Source organism: Dromiciops gliroides, chromosome 4 (assembly GCF_019393635.1).
Source record: "Dromiciops gliroides isolate mDroGli1 chromosome 4, mDroGli1.pri, whole genome shotgun sequence".
Classification (NCBI taxonomy): Eukaryota; Metazoa; Chordata; class Mammalia; order Microbiotheria; family Microbiotheriidae; genus Dromiciops; species Dromiciops gliroides.
In genome coordinates, this window is record NC_057864.1 from 192001596 (window position 1) to 192026176 (window position 24581).

Consider the following 24581-nt stretch of genomic DNA (forward strand, 5'->3'; position numbering starts at 1 on the left):
ACCTTGACTCCAACACAGTGATGCCATTTTGGGTCTCCTCAACAGTGAAGGACAATAACCATATAAAATTCCAAGATTTCCTTTCCCTTCAAGAAATGGCTGCTAAGTTTTGTGTGATCCTTACTGTGATTCATTGCTACTTGACATTTTTCTTCTTGGGTGCTTGCTATGTTTTTTAATTTGACCTGAAAACTCTGGATTTTGAATATGCTATTTCACTTCTTTTTCAAATGTTCAATTCTTTTTCAAATTGTTTTCATCTAGGAAGTGTTCTTTTCACATGGCCCTTTGGCTGTAACAGTTCTGAACAGGTTCCTTTTGTGATTTCTCGAATTATGACATTAAGTTTTTTTTTTGTTTGTTTGATCATGCTTTTCAGTGAGTCTAATGATTCTTAAATTATCTCTTCTTATCCTGTTTTCATTTTTGATAGTAGAGACCTCACTTGTTCTAATTTTTCACTCTTTTGACTTTGTTCAAGTATTTCTTGTTGTCTCATTCAATCACTGAGTTATATTTGGTCCATTTTATTCTTCCAGGTATCAAATGCATGGGTAAAATTGTCCACTTTTTATTCTCTTACCAACTGTTCCACTTTCATTAGTGGCCAATCCATTCCTTTTTTTTTTCCCCCTGAAGTCCTTGTGATTATTTTGTAATTCTTTTCTAGAAGACTTTATCTTGGAGTTCTTTTAACCCATTTTATTTCTTAATTGTAGTAGAGTTGCTCTTCCCACTTCCTCTTCTCCAACTTGTTCTTATATATCACTTCAGATCTTAGATTAGAACTTTTTCCAGGGCCAGGATCTGCCTTTTTCAGAACTGTTGGATGGGATGGGTAGGTCTAGGTATTTTCCTGATGTTGTGCCAGAGTTATGTCCTGCCTCTTCTATGGTCTGGAATCTCTTGTTCTTTGATAGGTGGCTAACTGGGTCTAGGCTCTGCTTTCTTTTTTTTTTTTTCTTTTTGCAGGGCCATGAGGGTTAAGTGTCTCGCCCAGGGTCACACAGCTAGTAAGTGTCAAGTGTCTGAGGCCAGATTTGAACTCAGGTCCTCCTGAATCTAGGGCCAGTGCTTTATTCACTGCATCACCTAGCTTCCCCTAGGCCCTGCTTTCTTACTACCATAGTCTGTAAGTTCTGTTTTCTGGAGCTTCCTTTGTGGTTACTCTGTTCTTATGTGTAGTCACCTAAGAGGTACATGGTTCAGATCTCAGACACTGGAGCATACAGGTAACCCTATATTGTACAAGTTTCAAGCTGGACTCCTAAGGCATCCTCAAATCCCTAGATAAGCTGGCACAGGCCATTTCCCTGTGCAGTCACCTACCAAGGTCCATGGTTTCAGGTTTCTGTCCCAATCTATAGCTCTCCAAGATATAGTACTAGATTCAGGCTGGTTTCCTACTATATCCTCCAACACTCAGGCATGCTAGTCTTGGTCTGATTTCATTATATAGTCTCCAAACAGGATGTTTTGTATATTTTGAAGAACTTTCGTTAATTTGAACATTTTTGGACAATGCTATGCTAAAAAATTAGTGAAAATCCAGCAGTTCCAGAAACAACCAGAAACCAGAATCCAGACCAGACTCCAGTTCCCCTGATGACATCTCACCCCTCCTTTGAAGACAAGATTTTAAGGACTTTAAATGGACATTTTTGTCCTATATACACCATCTGTAATGTGTATTTTCTACAGAGGCCTTCCCTCTGTGGACATTGTCAAAGCACAAGTCCATGAGGGATTGCCCCTCTGGACAAAATTTCTTTTCCTGTGTTGTTATTGGAATTGTGTTCTAGCTTAGGTTATGGTATTTTGTTTTGCTGCTTCATCAAGGAAACACACCATGTTTCTTGTCAAAGCAAAGGGGGGACTGTAGGTGTTAAAATTAGCCTCAGGCTCCCTTAGCAGAGCTGCCCCTCCCCCTCTGCTTCAGCTGCAGGGGGCCTCTGAGCCAGGCTAAGCTGCATGGATGAAAAGCCCCGGGCAAGCCACAGCATGGCCCATGTGCACAGTGGAGAGGCGCATGAAAAACTGAAGGGATGCTGGGGTTTGCTTCACCCAGCCCCCAGCTCTGGGCGGCTGTGGCACGGGGCTTGGCTGGCCCTGGGGTGGTGAGCCCGAGTTTCACCTGATACAAAAGGTTAATAAAAAGAGACGTAGTGGTGGTGGTGGTGGGGTGTTGCAAGGATGGACAAAGTGAAGGGGGCTGACAGACAGAGGAAGGAGGTCGGTGAGAGAATGAGAGAAGAGACGCTGGGGGTTTCGCAAGAGTATGAAGTAAGGGGCTTTTCAGGGGTTCGTTGCCACAGTGCAGAGAGGGAAGTTAGACAGAAAGGGGGAAGGTTAGAAGAAGGTTGGTTGATACAGAGAGGTTGGTGAGAGAAGTAGTGCAGGGGTGAGAGAGACATGCCTGGAAGGTCCTATAACTTTGCATTTCTTTACCCTTACTTATCTTTTATATTTATTTTTATAAACAAGCCCTGCTTTGATTATTTTAAATAAAAGAGGCTGTTTGCTTATCAATTTGGGAGGAGCAGTGTGGACATTTTTAAAGGGCCCTAACAGACTGGCTTAGGAAATTAATAGTAGTCAGATAGCCAGCCAGTCAAAAGTCCACAGATTAGCCCCAAGTTAGGAAAAATATTTCTTACAGTTGTAAAGAGCCTTCTGAAATTTGGAACTCTAATTTAAAAATAATGTTAAAAATTGTCTTTACGTGTAATTGGGAAAAATGATTTTTTTTTTAAAAGAGATCCTTTTGTCAACCATCCAGAAGATCCCACTCTTGTTTTGAGAAAGATATGGTCACATCAACAAACTTCATGGTGACCAGAGCAAGAACTGCTTGGGCTATTGACCTTTGTCTCCTCAGGTCCCAGGAAATGTCAGAGAAGGCTCCAGAGTTGGTTCTTTCCCTTCCTCTTTCTATTCTGAAGGCTCTGGGGGATCTGGCCTCTTCTCCACTAGGACCTGGTTCTCTGGACAACAGCAGGATTGTCATTAGAGAGGTACAGACCCAGACGCCCCAGAAACAAAAAGGGAAGAGGAGCAGGAGCTGACCTGAGCTCTGCTGAGGGATAGTCCTGGGCTTAGCTGCCTCCAACTCATTAGTGCTTGGTCCTGTCCCAGCTGAGAAAGGCGTAGAGATTTATATTAATGGATCAAAGCAACGTGAGTAGAACCAGAAGTTTACACAGTACCCATAACAATAATGTAAGGGGCAACAACTCTGAGTGCCTCACATTCCTCAACTCCAATTAATGCAACTAAGCAATATATTTTATACTCATACCACAAGACATTTCCTGAGTGGCTTGTTCTCTGCTTTTATTCAACTAGTACTGAGTTTATACCTTTGATGGGTTTAGCCTGTATTTCAGTTACATTCTAGATTAAAAAGACCCTCCTGTGCTGATCTGGAAACATAGCACATATGATAATACTTTTTGACTCTAGGCAGCAAGGTGGTGAAGTGGATAGAGTACCAGGCCTGGAGTCAGTCAGACTCATCTTCATGAGTTCAAATCAGACCTCAGACACTTACTAGATCTATGACCTTGGGTAAGTCACTTCACCCTGTTTGCCTCAGTTTCCTCATCTGTAAAATGAGCTGGTGAAGGAAATGGCAAACTACTCTAGTATCTTTGCCAAGAAAGCCCCAAATGGGGCCACAAAGAGTCAGGCACAACTGAAAAACAACAACAGCTAGGTGGTACAGTGGATAGAATGCTGGGCCTGGAGTTGGAAAGACTCATCTTCCTGAGTTCATATCTGACCCCAACCACTAACTAGCTGAAAAACAACCAAAATATTCCATGAATTGGAAATGACTTATAAATAAACTCAGAACACAACGATTTCTCTGGGAACTTCCCAAGTTTTAAGAATGTTGCTCTAGCAATAAAGTTCCAACTTTACATAGATATGAAACTCTCTAAACTTTTCAGGACAGACAGTCTTTTCTCCTTTTGAAAATTTCCAGGGATAAGGAAGGTTCTACATGAATTATCTCATTTTCTTATGGTGAGATGTATATGGCCATACTATTGCTACTACCACTTTTTAGTATGTGGGTGGTTCTTCTAAAAGAGCAAGAATTGCTAACTTAATAATGGTTCACGTTTACACAGGACTCTGGGGTATAAGTATTATCACCCTTGTTTTACAAATAAAGACAACGAAGAGAGGGTTTGTAGCTTAAGCAGGTATTAAACATTAAAGCTTAAACTTGAAGCCAGGCAATAGATCATAGGATTTTATAATTAGAAGGGACCTTAGGGATGGTCTAGTCCAAATCCTTCACTTTATAGATAAGGGAACTTATTGAGCAAGTAAGAGGAAGAACCAGGATTTGAAACCAGATTTCCTAACTCCACAAAGCCATCAGACTGCCTTTAAAAAGGAAGTCAGTTCTGCATATCATGTAGTTCTATCTAATGACATATTTCCAATGACACTATGTAAATACAATTAATACCTTTATAAGTCCTGGATCTAGGAAGAAGTCATTGTGACTATAAGAGGACATTTAATTTTACTTTAGTTTTAAAATGTATTAAATTTTATTTTAAAAACATTGTTTTTGCATTCTAAATTCTCTCCCTTCTTCCTGCCCCTTCTGTATCCACTGAGAAGGCAAGAAATTTGATATCTACTATACATATGAAGTCATGAAAACATATTTCTGCATTAGCTATGTTTGAGAAAGAAAAAAAAAAGCAAAAAATAAAAAAATAAAGTGAAATAAAATATGCTTCAATCTGTACTCAGAACTCATCAGTTCTCTCTTGTCATGGATCAGAGTACCTGAATCTTTCCCAGTTGACTGTCATTACAATGTGTACAATGTCCTCATAGTTCTACTCTCTTCACTATGTATCAACTCATAAAAGTCTTCCCAGGATTTTCTGAAACTTTCCACTTCATCATTTCTTATAGTACAATAGTATTCCATCACAATAATAGACCACTCTCCAATTAATGGGCATCCCAAGAGAGCATTTTAAATGAATGTATTATCTTCTTGTGTTGAACATTTTTCATTATTATAATCATAACTAGGAAGTATCATTTGATCACATGGGCAAGACCTGGAATTTGGGCCTTGGTATGAGTCCACTTGAGACTCTGGGTTTTTCTGTAATTCATGCAACTCGACTGATCATAAGCCATGGAAAGCAGAATTTTCTGACATTAAAAATGTGGGCACTTATGGAAAGTAACATTAAAAACACTATATATACTTTATAACCCAACATTCCATGCTCTAGGTTATTGCCCACTTTGTAAATCTCTAATCTTGAATCCAGTTATAGTTAATCCTTTCAATGTTTACTGTCTTATTTTGTAAGATTAAAAATTCCTTGAAAACAAGATAAGCATCTTCTAAACTTTACTATAATTCACCTGAGCCTTTTACTGGCATATCTTATTTTTTAACATTTTTATATGTGAAAATTCAGATTTACCAAACTGAGAAATTAATACTGTTTGTAAAAGGACTCATCAAAGATCATTATAAATAGGTAACATGCTTTCCAACTATTATTCTTTCTATCTATCTATCTATCTATCTATCTATCTATCTATCTATCTATCTATCTATCTATCTATCTATTTTTGCGGGGCAATGGGGGTTAAGTGACTTGCCCAGGGTCACACAGCTAGTAAGTGTCAAGTGTCTGAGGCCGGATTTGAACTCAGGTACTCCTGAATCCAGGGCCGGTGCTTTATCCACTGTGCCACCTAGCTGCCCCTATGATTCTATTTTAAAATGTAATTTCCATGTAACTTTTTAAGGCATATAGATTTAATAGGTATAATATATAAAATAAGGTACCTAAGACCAATATGTATGGAATACAGTGAATATTTGATCATTATACTCACTTAGTAATGAATTCATATGCTGATAAATTATTCCTTTCCATTTCCAAGTGGGAAAGTTAAGCCATTAAGTATCAATCATCACTCAGCATTTTTCTAACAAAGAAATTACCTCAAATACAAAATAGTCACCATATCAGTGGTAATATTTGCACGTCTATCTGGCAAAATGTCTTATCTTCTTTCCTAAAGTAGAGATATAGCTTATTGAGTCATACTGAAGTCATTAGCTAGGGTTAGTTTTGAACAGATAAAGAGATATTCCTGTGCAAACCTGCACAATTTTCATTCTTCCATTATCTATTTATTTCACCAAAGCCATCTAAAGAAGGGAGAGACTGCTCTATATTAGTTAAGACTTGATCACATCTCCAAAGTAAAGCTGCATTATGTTTTTTCTCAAGGGCTGCATAAAATGTAGCTTGGCTTAGAGAGAACATTGATTGATTTTACAATAAAACCCAAGGAGTGGGAAGAAAAATCCACACCATAAAGTATTTTTGTTTGTGCTTCTTGGCTACATCTGAGCATCATCATTGCTGGCAGCATTTTCCTACTGATTCACACATCACACCCTTCACAACCCTCAATCATGTCCTCCCATATCACTTCCTAAAGTAATGCTTCCTGTGAAAGAAAGTTGAGGGGGAAAAATTTTTTTTCTTTTAACAACTTTACAAATTAGCTAAAAACATCAATGTCCAACATGCAGGCTTAAAAGGTGATACTACCATGAAGTTAAATGATGCTACTAGGAAGAATGGATAAACATTCTGTCGGGTTCAAATGATTTAAGGAGAAAGACCATTCTCTACAAATGATACTATCATTCCATTTCACATGTACAAATACAGCTCTCAATTTAATGAGTCTATTTTCACCCTAGGGTGGGAAACTGCTGTCATTTTCAATCTTGCAGAGTATCTTTTTTAGGTACTATAGTTTATCAAAAACAGGGGTAGAGGTGAGCTGGAAAAGAAGCTAAAGGCACAAAAGAAAAAATAAATCATATACTTTCATATTCTGTTAGGGAGCATTTCAGGATCTACTTAGCCTTCCCATTTGTACAAAAATATCTACAACAGCACTTTTTGTTGTAGCAAAGAACTGGAAACAAAGTGGGTGTCAATCAGTTGGGGATGGCTTGACAAATTATGGTATATGAATATATTGGAATATTGTTGCACTGTAAGAAATGACAGAAAGGTCATATTGAGAGAAACCTGGGAAGATTTATGAACTGATGAAGAGTGAAATGAGCAGACCGAGAGAATAATATCATGTAAAGCAGAACAACTGTAAACATTTTAAGGACTCTGACCAATGCAATTACCAATCACAATTCCAAAATACTGATGTAGCACACTTTCTACCTCTTGGTACAGAGGCGATCGACCAGATGTGCAGAATGAGATATACATTTTCAGACATGGCCAATACGTGGATATGTCTACCTGACTACACTTATCTGATATGAGGGAAGGTTCTTATTTTGTAGGGGGAGGTAGGTGAGAGAAGGGAGAGAAGGTGAGTGACAATATTCCCTAAGCTCTCAAATGAAGAATTAAAAATGAAACATTTAAAGGATACACAGGAGAACAGAAGAAAATTCAGAGGGTGCAACAGACAAACAGGACAATTCTGGTACTGTTGTGTTCAATTTCATTTATACTTAAAAACTACACAATAGAAGTCCACTCACACTCCTCTTTTCTCCAGTTCTTTGTATACTGAAATGTTCACACACTTTATTGATGTTGTTCAGTTCATAGTAAAAAAGAAAATTAAAAAATAGATTTACCCATCACTGGCTGCTTTCCATAAGCACCCTCTCCTTCTCAACATTAAAGACTAAAGCTTTCATCTTTCTAAAATGAAAGAACACGTCTCTCCTTCCCACTCCACACCCCACCCCGCCTTCATTTTAATAAACCTGCAAAAACTTGAAAAGTCCTAGTGTCTAGTACAGGAGATGGTCCAGGAACATCACTGAAGTCTCAGAGCCTCTCCCTGCTCAGCTGGACATTTCCTAACACTGGACAAATTGTACCTCCAGCTCAGTGAGAGTGCACAGCAATGGTCTTTCACCCTCCAAGCTGATTGTTAGCTTTTCATAGGAATCAGCGGGGAAGCACATGTGAACCCTCTGGTGATGGTGAGCATGCCCTGCCTTGTGGGGCTCTGCATGTAGATGAAGCCGACTCTCAGGCTGGCTGAGCTGCCCTGCTTCATTCTCAGAGAAGCCCTTTTCTCTGGTTTGGCTCCCTGCTGGGACAGCCCTTTTCAACCTTTCTATCCCCCCTCAATCTCTTCTCCTGCAGAACACAGAGAAACTTGATTAGAATAAAGACCTAGGGAACATGTTTTATTTTCCCCCGTTCAATCCATTTTAGAAAAGCTTTTAATTGGTTTTAAAAAGATGCTAAACAAAATGTGATGATGTTTTTCAGTCTTCATGATCTACGCACTCTACTTTTTATACTCTTAAGGGGACACCGAACCAATCATTAAATTCTTTATGGAGCGTAATTTGAGACAAATTTACTCAACTCCAGGTCCACACAAGTCCAAGTATTTGTTTATCAAAATTTAAACTACAAAGAACGTTATATTAGTGACTTCAGGCTGACATTCATTTTTAGAAGTGCAATGGAAGTGCAAAAACCTCAGACAATTACACAGGAGAACAGGAGGGTTTGTGAGCCAATTTACAATGCTGGGGGACGGGAGTGGGGGGTAGGGAGTATCTTGATACACAACACAGCTCCCCTGAAGTAATTGTCTTGCTTGGGCATGTGCACACATGATTTTTCTGGGTAGAATCATACCATATGTAAAATTAAGGCTTCTGTGTGGCTTATTATTACTGGATTGCATATCAGTGCAATTAAATTCTTTTTTTAGAAGAATGCCTACAGCTGAGCTGCTTATTGCCAAATTTCTTACCAATGACATTTGACAGTTCCCTGTTTCTACAGTTTTGCCAAACTTCCAAAGTCATATACCCTTAATATTTCACTGAAGAAATGTACCTAAAAAGCCTTTCTGCTAATGGCTTGGAAAGGAAAACATTTCTGTTTTTCAATGACAAAAATTCCTCACATGAGATCTGCCTAAAAGATTTTCCTTACTTTCAGTAAGAGTTTACACTAATTTTAAAAACATGTTAGAACACATAATAATATTTTTATTTGGGGAATTATAGGCCACCCAGAAATAATGCAACTATTCAATTCTCTTTCCCACATCCAAACATAATAAAGAACCATCTCACCTGGAAACCTAGGTTACAATGACCAAATTCAGATTAAGAATAGGATGACTCCTCCTGCTTTAGGAGACTTCTATGCCATTTACTATTATTTATCAGAGTACTGTATTTCATTCCCCCCTCTATTATTTAGCTGCCAATCATATATCTGAACCTTTATGATTCCTTAAAGAAATTCTGATTTCTCTGATTATACAATTTTTACCTTTCAGCTTTGTCCCAAGTTATATCAGATGTATTAAATGCACACCCCTTCCAACATTTGAGAAGCTTCCAAGTCCCGTTTGTTTCTGAACCCTCCCTTGATAAATGTTTCCACTCAAAAATCCACCAAACAATACCACAAGTGTTCTTATTCATTCACTACTTAGTAAATGCCTACTATGGTTACTGTACTACGGTGCATACAAGAGGAATGGGACAATCCTAACCTAAAATAGTTTACTAACATTTATAAATGTCAATAGCACATTCTCTGCTCTTGTACAACTTAAAAGGATGTATTCTCTTTCTACATGTTTGCTTCTATCGCTACTGTCTAAGGCTGATTACAAGTATTTCCAAGCCTGAAGCATGCTAAGTTTAATTCCCTTTTTACAAAGTCTAGCATGTGGGAAAAATGTATAACTAAAAATACTGTGATGAGGGACTTCTGTGGAAAATGATGGTTCCTTTGTACTACTTCCAGAACAAATTTCACCAACAGTTCTTGGTGGCTAGAAAAGTGTGTGCCTTGAATAGTTCATCTGCCTGAAACTACCAAATTAAGCCTGCAGGAGGAAAAATGGATCTCAGAAAGGATTTTTGAAGTATTGAAGATTGGTAAAGATTGATTTTTCATCTCAATAACTTTAGATTTATGTGAACATTAAAAGAAATAGGGAATGGAACTTTGTATATTCTCTTCTCCAACCTAAGACCTGACAGAAGCTAAAATTCTAATTATTAAAGTTTACAGAAGGATAATAAACACATAAATCCTTATTAGTGAATGTATTATAATTCTTCTCCAAGGACTTTATAAGTTATGTTCCTTTACACTATAATCCTGAACACAATGTTAAATTATTAGATTAAAAATTAGATTCACCAGATCAACACTAAAATTTTCTAAATTACTTGGAATAACTCCAGCCTCAAATAAAAGATTAAGTAATTTTAATTTCCAAATGCTGATATTAATATGTTTTCAAGTCAGTACTTTAAAACTTTTATATTTGGCTTTTGACTGGTATATCTTTAAGATTATGGGATGCAAAAGAGCTTGCTTACTTTGTCAATCAGGTGAGTTTATATTTTGTGATGTAACAAATCAGGCTCTGGCAGATTCTACATTTTAATATTTTTAACTCACTCTTGTAAGTATATTGGAAGACTGATGATTTTGCTAGCGTAACAGATTCCAACATATATGAGTAAAATATGTAAGCATATTAGCTAAAATCTGGACTGTATTCATGCTTCCCAAACACTTATCCAAGTCAGTAAAGGATCAGAAAACCAACACTTCTATGTAAATATAAATTAATTTTGAAAACATGTTCATAAAATAATTCCAAGTTTCTCCCAAACACAAACTTTTAGAAAGTTCTATATAAGGGTGAATAAGAAGGGGTAGGGTATGTGTTCAACCTATCTTAGGCCCCAAACATGACCTCTCATGGGGAGAATTTGTTTTTCTTCATTTAAAAATGATTTCAATTTTATAAGCAATGGATAAAGAAAGGGATCTGATAAATTAATCTGAAAGAGTAAAATGCTGGAAAGGTCTATGGAAGAAGACTCCATTCATACAGATGCTCAAGAAAATAGAAAACTGTTTTGATAGTCATCTATGTGATTATAGAGGACTAGACTAGAATACCTTTCCAAATGTTCTTCTAGCATTGGTATTTTATAGTTACATGATAACTTTTAGAGCTAACCTGGTATAGTGGATGGAAGGCTAGCTTTGAAGTCAGCAAGACTTGGTTTTAAGTTCTGCTTTTTAACACATACTAGCTGAACATCTCACTGTTCCCAGGCAAAGCTCTAAAAGGGTAAATTAAAGAGAAGCTGCTGATCTGTATGAGTGGAGGGAGTTCTAGAGTTTTCATACTGATGAAATCACAGGTCAGTAGCAAAAATAAAAAAAACAAGAACAAAACTCCCCCAAATTTTAACTTTACTCAGCAATAGTGCAGCAATATGTATATCTTTCACAAAACATTAATTAACATTTACATTACTTATTGAGCTTTGTTAAAATTTATTTTACCTGAGGTGGTGCCTTCTTCAGTAATACAAGAAGGGCCTGCAATACTAGATTAGAAAACCGAGGTCCAATAGGGACATAATCTAAAAGATAAAAATGTATGTTTATGGATTAAAAACACACACACGTACAGATTTTGAGAGTTCAGATTTTTATTTATCAACAAGTACATATACCCTAAGCAATAATCAAGTATCCCCTAAAAGCAAGGGAAAAAGTATAAGGATAGGGAGGGAAGGTCTGGACATCATCCCATATGAATACCAGTTAAAAGTACTTGAAGACAGCTGTCCTTATAATACCTGTCCTTGCTATTATAGTCTTCTATAGGTTAACTTTTCTTTTCTTTTCTTTTCTTTTTTTTTTGTGAGGCAATTGGGGTTAAGTTACTTGTCCAGGGTTACATAGCTAGTAAGTGTCAAGTGTCTGAGGCCAGATTTGAACTCAGGTCCTCCTGACTCCAGGGCGAGTACTCTAACCACTGTGCCACCTAGCTGCCCCTAGGCTAACCTTCTTTTAACTGATATTCATATGGTGTGGTGTCCAGACCTTCCCTCACTACCCTTATACAAGAGACTGTTTCTGTTTGTTCCCAGAAGCAGAGTGGAGAGCAGCTCATGGAAGTCTTATGGATATATTCAGGCTCAATGTGAAGAAAAATGTTCTAAGTTAAAACTGTTCCAAATTGGAACGGGTAACCCAAGGAGATTTCCCATGAGAAGCAAACTAGACTTGACCTTAGAGGCTCCTTTTAATTCAAAGATTCTATGACTCTGATTTATTAAGCAATTTTGAGGGATTAGCAAAAACTGGAAGAATTTTTGGATATAGAATATAGATATGGATATAGAATAAAAATTAAAATGAAAGGATAATATAAACTACGGTAAGAGAAATAATCAAGAAGCATTTATTGAGCACTAGCTAAAAAAATATTACTTAAATCACTTACTACATATTACATGCATACGTTATTTCTACATAACTAAGCAGAGACACAGCAATTTGCCATCATTTCCTGCCTATTTAACACCTAAAGATTTACTCATTAGGCTAAAGCTAAGAAAATGGACTGTAATAACCTATAGCCTGAGAAGGTTCTTCTTTTGGTTAGAATGAGGTCAAAACAATTGCTCAGTGCTTACAAATATGCTTTATTACTAATGTTGTTATTAAAGTATATTATACTTAATTCCCCATAACTTCTGTTTTGAACTTTTCTGCATTATGTATACAATCAATTTCTCCTTAGTACCTAAGAACCACATAAATATGGAACTTGTTCAGTGGTATTTTGGGTACCATCTCCCCAGTCTAGATGTTGGGAGACAGTAGAGTAGGAATAATAGCTACTTAGTATGACAGAAGGAACCATCTTGGTGTAGTCAACTAAAAGAGGAAACCAAAGAAAACACGACCATATGGCCAGCACATAAATAGCTGCAACCCATCTTTTAGACAGTAATTCAGAAAGGCAGCAAGCAGAATGTGAAGATGACTGTACTAGCTGGTACTTAAGCCAGACTCACCAGCCCATAAATTCCACCCATCATCACTGACAAAAGCCCCAAGCCCACTTTATACACTCCACTCAAACAACATGTTTTGTTACTTTTTCCCTTCATGGCTCCAGGGTGGTCAGAAGCCCCAGAATGAGAACTTCAAAGATCTAAGGAAATGGCAGAGTGCAGTATGACAGTGGCCAGACCAGGGCAGCCCAGATGCTCAGAGTCCCCATCTGGCTACAGATATTTCAATGGAAAAACATTATTGACCTGATAACTTGGCCCCAACGTCTCTTCCTAGTTAAATAGGCCTTGTCTCTGTTTCTCACATGACACTCTACGTCCTATCTCCAAACCTTTGTACTGGTTAGCCTTCCTGCCTTCACCTCTTCACCTCTTATAGAATCCCTCTTTACTTCCTTCAAGATGAAGCTCAAGCATCAACTTCTGATTCTCACCAACAGCTAGTGCCCTATTTAACTACTTTGGAATTATTGTGTGTGTATGTGTGTGTGTATATACACACACATACACACACACAGACAAAATAGAGTAGTTACACAAATACACACACACAATACCCCCCTCCCCCCTCAATACCTTGGTTGTCTTCACTATTAGAATGTGAGCTTCTTATAAATAGAGATTATTTCATTCTCTCTCTGTGTATCCCCAGCACCTAGTATAGTACGTGATACACAGTAAGCACTTAATAAATACTTGACTGGATTACTTTACATTAAGAGGTCTGGGTTTTAACTTCGTACATAGTATCATCGATTTAAAGCTTGAAGCAATTTAGAGATCAGTTAGCCCAACTTCCTCATTTTACAGATGAAGAAACTGAGTAACGATGAAGTTTCCATAGTAAGTGGTAGATCTAAAATTTGATGCTTTGTCTCCAAAGCCAGTGCTATTTCTACTGCAACTCTTCAGAAGCAAAGCATTTCAATAGACTACACTAAATTTTTGAATACTCACTATTCTTCTTTATAATAAAAATATTTGTTATAGTGTACCAAACACACATACACCCCAATATATAACTCACCTAAAAGTCTCTCAATGTCATCCACAACCACGCAACTGAGCTGGGATTTGTAGGCATCATCAAAGATCTGTAAGAGAGCAAAACCATTTATTATTTTCCTAAGCTCCATAATTATAACAAATCCCAAGAAAATGAACTTCAGTTACAATTATTAGCAAACAATGCCTAAAGAAAGTATAGTAAAACCTCATTGATTCACACCACATTCATTCAGAATTTCACAAGCCTAAAATGTTAAACTGGACATTTTATGGATTAGGAAACTGAGGCCCAGGGAGGGAAGTCACCTTGACCAAAACGTATCTAGTTAACCAAAGATTTTCTTCTAGATCCTAGACTTCCTAATCTAACACTCCTTCCATTATGCTACAATGAATGTGTAATTTTCTAGGTAGATACGAAATTCACCTTTTACATTACCATCTAGTCAGCCCACCAATTCTGATCTTATTACCTTCAAAATGTTTCTGACACCTGTTCCTTGTTTGTCATTACCATTTGGATCACCGTATTTTTAATGGGTAGGGAATTTATAAGGCACTTAATCCAATTTCTTATTTTACACACGAGGGAACTGAGGCCCCTAGGGGTGTCATCCATGGTCAAACAGGTCATAAGGCTCAGAAGAAGGGCTCAGACTCCAGTGTTCTGACCACAAGTTTAAGGCTCTGTCCCCCACGTTATACTTCTATTCCTCCTCACTCATACACTTTTGTTTTGTTTTGTTTTTTTTAGTGAGGCAATTGGGGTTAAGTGACTTGCCCAGGGTCACACAGCTAGTAAGTGTTAAGTGTCTGAGGCTGGATTTGAACTCAGGTACTCCTGACTCCAGGGCCGGTGCTCTATCCACTGCGCCACCTAGCTGCCCCACTCATACACTTTTACCTGAACAATTATAAAAGTCTCCTAAGTGCCCTCCCAAGCTCCCATACATTCTATATCCCATCATCAGGTAAGTCGACCTCCAGTTCTGATTTTTTCCCTTGGCAGATCAAAATGCAGCTCCAGTTTACAAATATCTCCAGTCACCAATCAGATCATTCCATTTAGATCTCCTCTTATCACTTCAAATCAAGCCTGTATAAAATTGAACTTACTTCCTTTCCCAATCCCCTAAAGAGCTTCCCTCCTAATTTCCCTAAGTCTACTCTGGTATTAGCCATCAACTCTCCCACTTACATGGGCAGAAAACCACAAAATCATTTTTGATTTCAAGAATTTCTTGGTTTTTGATAGCTGCAAGATCCTCTAGTTCAAGTACATTTTAGAGATGAGCTGAGGGCCAAAGAAATGAAGTGGCTTGTTTGAGGTCAGATAAGTAATATGCATATTATATTTGTTGCTATTGTTCAGCCATTTCACTCATGCCTGACTCTTTGTGACCCCATTTGGGGTTTTCCTGGCAAAGATACTGGAGTGGTTTGCCACTTCCTTCTCCAGCTCATTTTACAAATGAGAAGACTGGGGCAAACAGTTACTTGCTCAGAGTCATACAGTTAATAAGTATCTGAGGGTAGATTTGAACTCAGGTTTTCCTTACTAGCTGTTTGACCCTGGGCAAGTCAGTTAACTTGTCTGAACTTGCCTTTGAGAGAAATAGGAAAGTCTAAAAGAGGTATGAGTTTGGGGGTGGTGGGGTGGGGAGAGATGAATCCTGTTTTAGACATGTTACACTTGAGATGTCTCCAAGATAGTCTGAAATGTACAAGAAACAGTTGGTTAGAGAGACTAGGGTTGGATATACAGATTTCTTTATCTTCTTAATAGAGATGATAGTTAAATTCGTGGGAGCTGATGATGTTACCAAGAAAGAGTGTAAAGAGATCAAAGCCCAGAATAGAACCATGGGAAGCACCCCCAGTTTAGGAATATACTCTCATAGGATTCTATTTCTTGAGCTGGAGGGAATCTCAGAGGTCATTTAGTCTAATTCCGTCACTTTATAAATGATGAAACTGGCAGCCATAGTAGACTAGAAGTCAGGTACCTAGGAGTTAAACTGAGAGAGAGTATTGTCACAAAAACCCATAAAAGAAAAAATTTTTAAAAAATTTGGGGGGTGGGAGAAGGGGAGGATGGGAAGAATCAAGGAAGGCAGTGATATCTGACTGGGATTTAAAGACTGGATAGGAATTTAATAGGTAGAGGGGCAAGAGATGGGAAATCTTGGCACTAGGAACATGAGGAAGATGACTGGAAGCAGGGAAAGGGAAGGGGCAGGTGTATGCAGGGACAAGTAGTATGGCTTGGTTGGAGAGTAGAGTGATGTGGGAAACAAAGCTGGAAAGGCAGTTTGGTAATGGTACCCATAATGGTAGTCTGTTGTGATCTGATGAAGACAGACACAAGTCAAGCTTAAAGGCAATTTACCTAGTTATAATTTATTGATATGAAAACAAAGGATACAGTGAGCACATATGCTAGTCTGTGACACAGACACCTGGCATTCTTTTTGTTCTGATTCAGAACACATCGCAGCATGCCCAAAGTCCAATCTAAAGCTAATCAGCCCTACCAGGACCACAAACTACCAGGTGTGGCTTTTGCACTCTGGAGCTTACACTATTTTATAACCCAAGAGGACAAAGGGAGCTGGGGAGCCCTGTACAAATGTACCAGTTTCCAGTAAGTATCCAGAATAAAACTAGGTAAGAATACAACTGGGGGGGATGGTAAAATTTCTTTGGTGTTTAGTGGTTGCACGTAGGGATTCATCAGTCATTCTAACTATTCCTGTTGTCTAGTCCCCCATCTCTTTCTGGAGACAGGGGCTTAATTTAAGGGAGCTGATGTAGCATCAAATCATGGGGATGCTTGAATGTCAGACTAAAGAGTTTGAATTTTAATAATAAAGACTATAGATTCCATAGCCTTTTGGGCCTAATACTGATCCCTTTGGTACCAAAAGTAATAAGAAGCATCACATGTGTATAATTACTCTGTAATAAGGATGGTGAATTTGTAGCAAAGGAACAATTCTGAAGCAGCCCTGTTAAGGTTCTTTGTACTATGCTTCTCTCTGAGGGGAACAAGATAGAGAAGGGAAGGAAATAAATATTTATAATAGTACCAATCATGTGCTAGGCACTGTGTTAAGCACTTTTACAAATACTACCTCACTGGATCCTCACAACAACCCCTGGGAGGTAGGACCTATTATTTTTAAAATGAGGAAACTCAGGCAGACAAGAGGTGAAGTGGCTTGCCTAGGGTCACATAGCTAGTCAGTGTCTGAGGCTGGATTTGAACTTAGGTGTTCCTGATTCCAGGTCCAGTTCTCTATTCTCTGTGCCACCAGCTGACTCAAAAAGAAAGAGCAGAAGAGCAAACATATAGTATATGTATATGTATGGTATTTGAAGAAAAAAACCCCTTTTTTCTTTCAGAAATGAAAATATCTTTCAAAATCCTAAAGACAGTTTTGATGCAAATGTATGTTTATCTCCACTGGGCTCTCATCATTCCTATAGACTTGAACTATAACAGCATTTCTAGGATATTGACTCAGCTATACAAATTTCTGGAATCTAAACTCAACTTCAAAGAAACTTGGAAGGCCACAGTGCTAGAAGATCCATTTCCCTAGGTCCACTTGGGATTTCTACAGAGAGGCTTGCAGTTGGACAGGGTAGGCGGAACCCAAGGATTGTGCTCAGAACCCTTATCAGTTTACTTAGATCATATAATTCACAAAGCAATAAACTACACTTCAGTGGTTCTACTGGATTGTTTAGCATCCAGGAAGAAAAAAGTTTCAGCTTGCAATAGCCCACAGGCAGTAATTTCTCAAGGTCTGTAGCTAAAAGAACTGCTAATGGGCTAATTAGTAGCCAGGAAGGGTAGCCTGGCTCCTGCAACCATCTCAACAACCTACTTTGACAATGAAGATGCTGTCTGAGTTGCAACTCGATCTGATTTCAAGTTAACTGAGATAGCATGAAAAACGCTGCATCTATTGGTCTTTGGGCTGGGGCCGTTTTCCTCATGTTGGATTTCAGTAACTTAACATGCTCTAAGTATAATTATACATGCTTTGCCTTAAGTCTCTCTCTTGACAGTCATATGCTTACTCTCATATTTACCACAACTGAAGACATGTTTGTTGGATATAATGTTTGGTACACCTTAGCTAGAGGTGCACTAGGGCTGGTTTGAACCAGTTCCAGAGAGCTGATTGTTAAACTTCTAATGTGAGCATTTACCATTCAGAAATTGGCAAATGCTACCAACTGGGGTTTCATTTATTGTCTGTTGGTTGTTTAGATTTAAGACTAAGTAATGGAGAAAGTGTTAATAATGCAGATTAAACTTAAAAGTGTATCCTAGATATGCCCCCTTCCTTCTCCACAAGTCAGTTGTTAAATATTTGTCAGCATATCCCTGTGTCCTTTCCTTTGGATCTTTGGATCTGCTCCAGCACATGCTCCATGGCTGTATTCCATCCTTTCAATATGTCCCCCTAGTGTTCCCAGCCTTTTTCCTCCACTGGTTTTTTGCCATGGACTCCAGCAGAAGCCAAACAAAGAAAACACTCACACTCCACTAACTGGAAAGTGATAAGAGATTAGTTGCCAGGCTAAAGGGCTAAGAGGCATTTAAAGGCTAAGCCATGAAAGCCACTGCAATTTTATATGAACTGACTTAGGAAAGGGGAGAGGCCTAAGAAAGGAAACTAAATCACCCATGTCAGAGGGATGAGCATTTGGGACTCAGCAGTCTTAAAATGACCATTATTGATGTTATAAAGTACATATAGAATGAGCTCAACGATTGCTCAATGACTGAGCAATGACTAAAGCAACCAAATGAAAATGAAAATATAAATGGGTAAAATAATGTCATGGAAAAAAAAATAACCGAAACCAGTGGAGGAGTCAGAAGACCTGGCTCCATCATTCACTCCTGTAACCTTGTGTTACTCACAAGCTTTCTGAGTCGCAGTTTCCTTACTTATAAAATAATAACAACACTGAATTTGCACACCTTCTGAAGTCCACCTGCTCCCACAGCCATGTGCACTCTGCTGAAAGCTGCTGAAGGAAGGGCTGCTTGGATCCACTACAAATGTATGCTACATAATCTCCACTGGCCCTCCCTGTTGTATGCCAGTCTTCTCTCTCCCCAGAGTGCTCTACTCATTGTTTTAAATGGTTTACCTCCTCACACCTCCCCTCCCATGAGAGGACCTCACCTTAAGTTACTGAAAAAACTGAGGCCATTTGTTAGAAACTCCTTATCTCCTACTCTACATTTCAAATTACCTCCTTCTTATCATCCCTAGCTCTCCCCTCTATTTCTAGTGTAGAACAAGAAATGCCCCTTCTTGAAAACTCCTCTACTAGTGGTCCTGATCTCCCATCCCCTTCTGGGAGCTGCCTCCTTTTGTTATTCTTGCTCTCCTAATTTTAATTCTCTTTATCTACTACACTGATTCCTTCCCAGAGGCATCTAAGCATTGCAATGGTTAGAAAGTTAGGACAGCTAGAGTCAGAAAGATGTGAGTTTGAATGCAGTTTCAGATAGGTACTAGCTGTGTGATCCAGGCAAGTCATTCATTTTTGTCTACCTGAGTTTTCTCGCCTATTAAATAGGGACAATAAAGTACCTTCCTTGAAGGACTGTTGTGAGGGTCAAATGAGATAGTATTTGTAAAGTGCTTAGTATAGTGCCTGGCACATAATAAGCACTTAACAAATACTTCTCTCCTTCCCTCCCTTCCTTCCTGGGAACCAACAATCATGCCCCGATTGCAACCCCCACTCCCCTCCCATTCCTTAAAACCCTTCACGTAACTCTACTGCCCCTTCAAGCTTTCATTTTGTGTCTCTCCTTTTCTCTGATAAATTCCTAGAAAAATTCACTGCCCCAGTCTTCACTTTCATATGAATGGCTAAACCCTATTCACTTCTCTTCCCTTTGCAAAACAGCTTCTGATTTTATTGTTCAAATACAAAACCTCCCTTCGAGGTTGCCAGTTCTTTTTTTTTTTTTTTTTGCGGGCCAATGAGGGTTAAGTGACTTGTCCAGGGTCACACAGCTAGTAAGTTTCAAGTGTCTGATGCCAAATCTGAACTCAGGTCCTCCTGAATCCAGGGCCAGTGCTTTATCCACTGCACCACCTAGGTCCCTCCCCTCCCCCCCATTATTATTATTATTATTTTTTACATATAAGGTATTTTATTTTTTCCATTACATGTAAAGATAGTTCTCAACTTTTGTTTATACAAGCTTTACAATTTCAGATTTTTCTCCCTCCCTCCCCTCCTTCCCCCCTCCCATAGACAGCAGGTAATCTGATATAGGTTATATCTATATATCTATATCCATATCCATATATATATATATATATATATATATATATAGACACACATACATATACACATAATAACGTTAATCCTATTTCTTCATTAATCCTGTTACAAGAGAAAAAATCAGAGCAGTGATGCAAAACCTCAAAACAGAAAAAAAAAACAACAGCACCCAAAACAAAAGAAATAGTATGGTTCAATCAGCATCTATACTCCACAGTTCTTTTTTTTTTCCCCCATTATTATTATTATTTTTTTTTTAGTGAGGCAATTGGGGTTAAGTGACTTGCCCAGGGTCACACAGCTAATAAGTATGAAGTGTCTGAGGCCGGATTTGAACTCAGGTACTCCTGACTCCAGGGCCGGTGCTCTATCCACTGTGCCACCTAGCTGCCCCCCCCCCCATTATTTTTAAAAAAATTTTTGGTGAGGCAATTGCTTTATCCACTGCGCCATCTAGCTGTCCCCCCATTCTTTTTCTTTCTTTCTTTTTTTTTTTTTCTGGGCAATGGGGGTTAAGTGACTTGCCCAGGGTCACACAGCTAGTAAGTCAAGTGTCTGAGGCCGGATTTGAACTCAGGTACTCCTGAATCCAAGGCCGGTGCTTTATCCACTGTGCCACCTAGCTGCCCCCCCCATTATTTTTTAAAATAAAATTTTATTGATATTTTTTGTTTGCAAATCACCTAAATTTCTTTCCCAGTCTATACACTTCCTGACCTTTGCAGCATTTGACATTGCTGGCTTGTCATTCACGGGTTTTTGGATAGTTCTATTCTGATGGTTGGGTTAGAATCCAGGTCAGTCTATCAGTCTGTCTCATCTCATTAGTTCCCATAGTTTTCACTAGAATCTCCATGTAGAAGATCTCCAGATTTACATATCCAGTACCAGTCTCTCTTGAACTCTAGTCTTATATAACCAACTGCCTATTGGATATCTCCAAGTAGATGTCCCATAGTCAGCTCAAACTCAACTTGTTCTGATCTGAGTTCGTCCTCCCTCCCTCCCCATCTCTCTCCCTCCCTCCCTCCCTCCCTCCCTCTCTCTCTCTCTCCCTCTCTCTCCTCCCCACCAAGCTTCCTCTGAACTTCACTAGTTCAGTGACAGCACTATGCAGTAACTCAGTTTCACCATATCTAAGTCAGCTTTGACTCTATTCTCTCATTCACCCCTCATACTATATTAGTCTTAGTGCTGGGCACACAGTAAGTGTTTATGAAGGATTGCCAAATCTTGTCCATTTTGTCTCCACACTATATCAGACAATGTATCCCCTGCTCTTCACTTACTTCAGAACTACTCTAATTCAGTACATTATCCTAGATGACAGTAACAACTTCCTACTTTGTACCCAATCTTTCCCCTTTCTAATCCATTCTCAAGAAATCCAACTGCCAAACTGGCCTTCCTCAAGCTATGTAGCTCCCTCTTGGCACTAGGTTAAAATACAAATTTCTCTATTTGGCTTTAATTTCAAATTTTTTTTTCCAATTACATGTAAAAACATTTTTAAACATTTTTTTTTAAATTTTGAATTCCAAATTCTCTCACATTTGTCTTTTTAAGCCCTTCATAATCTGGCTCCAACCTATCTCTCCAGACTCCCTGCCCCACTGCACATTCCAGTCTAACTGGCCTACCTGCCATTTACCATATAAGGTATTCTCTCCCTCTTTACCTTTATGTTATGAAGCCATGGATTCCATCAGAGCTTAGCTAAAGTGTCACCTCCTATGGGAAGTCTATCCTGATCGCCCCCCCCCCAATTTGCTAATGTCCTCATTCCAGAAATTACTTTGCATCTACTTTGTATTTCATTTTCTGTATACGGGTTGCTTTCCCCGATAGAATATAAGTTCTTTGAAGGCAAGGGATCAATGCCTAGCACAGAGCAGACATTTAATACTTGTTATGGAGAAATGGAGGCAAGACAGAGGAGTACAGGCAGCAATTCAGTTGAACTCTCCCAACATTCCCCTCCAAATAACTTTAAAATAATGCCTTAAATTAAATTCTGGAGTGGCAGAGTCAATAAAGGATCTGGGTGAGCCATTTTCCCAACCCAAAACAATTTAGGAAGTTGGCAGAAGAGGTCTGTGACTGGGAGTTGCCTGGGAACCAAGCTCAAACTGCAGCAACACCAGATCAGAGTCTTGGAGGCAGCTTCACCAGCAGCAGAAGTAGCTTTGGGAGTTCTCAGCCCAGAGATGGTAAAGGGTCAAACAACTGGACAGAAAGAGATTATAAGGGAACCTTTGTTGGTACTGGGTGCAGGACCCTGTTGAATTGTCTAAATGGTTCCAGGTCATAGTTTCAGAGCCAAGAGGAGCATTGTTACTTGTGACCACAGGGGAACAGGGGTCCTGGTCACAGTTCAAGGGTGAAGAAGAGTACTTGTGGCTATTCACAAGGGAGGAGGGGACCTAGTCTCAGCTCCAAGGCAGATTGGAGCACTAATGTTTGTGGCTGCAGGGGAGCAAAGTCCTTTCCTGTATAAAGACCAGAGTACAGGCCAGGAGAATGGTGAGTACACCTCTCCTTGGATCATACCACCTTGAAGGCACCAAAAACTAACTCACAGACCCCCAAAATTAGCTCTTAAAATAGCAGCATGAAAAGCCTGAATCTTGGTACAGTATTCCTTCCACAGCGTCCAATTTTAAAATCAAGTTAAAAGTCAAGAAATAGGCTGGGAAAATAAGCAAACAACAACAAAGAACCAGACCATTAAAAAGCTACTGTGGGAGGAAGCTAGGTGGTGCAATGGATAGAGTACTAGCCCTGGATTCAAAAGGACCTGAATTCAAATCTGGCCTCAGACACTTGACACTTACTAGCTGTGTGACTCTGAGCAAGTCACTTAACCCTCACTGCCCCACCAAAACAACAACAACAAACAAAACAAAAAAAGCTACTATGGTAAAAAAGACAAAGACAGAAACTCAGAAGAAGACAACCATGTCAAAACAGCTATAAGCAGAGCCTCAAGAGAAAAATGTGAATTGGACACATGCTCAACAAAAATCTCTGGAAGTGGTCAAAAAAGGATTTGCAAAATCAGAGTGATAGAGGAAAAAGTTGAGAAAAGAAATGAGAATGATACAAGAAAACTATGAAAAGAGAGTCAACAGGTCAGTAAAAGAAACAGACAAAAAAAATACTGAAGAAAATAACACCTTTAAAAAAAGAATTGGCCAAATAGTAAAAGAGGCACAAAAATTCACTGAAAAAAGGAATTCCTTACAAAGGAGAATTGGCCAAATGGAAGAGGTATAAAAGATCACTGAAGAAAATAATTCCTTAAAAATTAGAATAGAACAAGTGGAAGCTAATGATTCCATAAGACATCAAGAAACAATAAAACAGCCAGAAGGATGAAAAAATAAAAGAAAATGTGAAATATTTCATTGGAAAAACAACTGACCTGGAAAATAGATCAAGGAGAGATGATTTAAGAATTATTGCCCTAGGGGCAGCTAGGTGGTGCAGTGGATAGAGCATCGGCTCTGGAGTTAGGAAGACCTGAGTTCAAATCTGGTCTCAGACACTTGACACTTACTAGCTATGTGACCCTGGGCAAGTCACTTAACCCCCATTGCCCTGCCCTCCCCCCCCCCAAAAGAATTACTGCACTAGGGGCAGCTAGGTGGCGCCAGTGGATAGAGCATTGGCCCTGGAGTCAGGAAGACCTGAGTTCAAATCCAGCCTCAGACACTTGACATGTACTAGCTGTGTGACCCGGGGCAAGTCACTTAACCCCAATTGCCTCACCAAAAAAAAAAAAAAAGAAGAAGAATTACTGCACTAATTAAAAAAGTAGGGGCTGGTTTGAGAAACCAATAAAATAAACTATTGGTTAATTTGATTTTCAAAAAGAAAGAAGAAAACCAATTTACCAATATCAAAAATGAAAAGGGTGAATGCATCACCAATGCAAATTAAATTAAAACAATTATTAGGAATTATTTTGCCTAATTACATGTCAATAAACCTGACAATCTAAGTGAAATGAATACATACAAAAAAATAAATTGCTCAGATTAACAGAAGAAGAAATAGAATTCTTAGATAACCCTATCTTAGAAAATGAAATTAAATAAGCCATAAATGAACTACCTAAGAAGAAAGCCCCAGGACCAGATGGATTCACAAGTGAATTCTACCAAACATTTAAAGAATAATTAATTACAATACTGTATAAACTATTTGGGAAAAAATAGGCATAGAAGAAGTCCTACCAAATTCCTTTTATGACACAAATATTGTGCTGATACCTAAACCAGGAAGAGTGAAAACA

At 38.6% G+C, this 24581-nt stretch overlaps 1 protein-coding gene across 1 annotated transcript in view; it reads right to left on the minus strand.

Annotated features, from left to right (window-relative positions):
* Window positions 1-24581, minus strand: part of NSF (N-ethylmaleimide sensitive factor, vesicle fusing ATPase) — a 211359-nt gene that overhangs the window by 34099 nt on the left and 152679 nt on the right. Inside the window, exons 16-17 of the mRNA XM_044001682.1 lie at window positions 13974-14040; window positions 11421-11500 (exon numbers count right to left, since the gene is read on the minus strand). Coding sequence (XP_043857617.1) covers window positions 11421-11500; window positions 13974-14040 — 147 coding nt within the window. The remainder of the gene's footprint in view (window positions 1-11420; window positions 11501-13973; window positions 14041-24581) is intronic.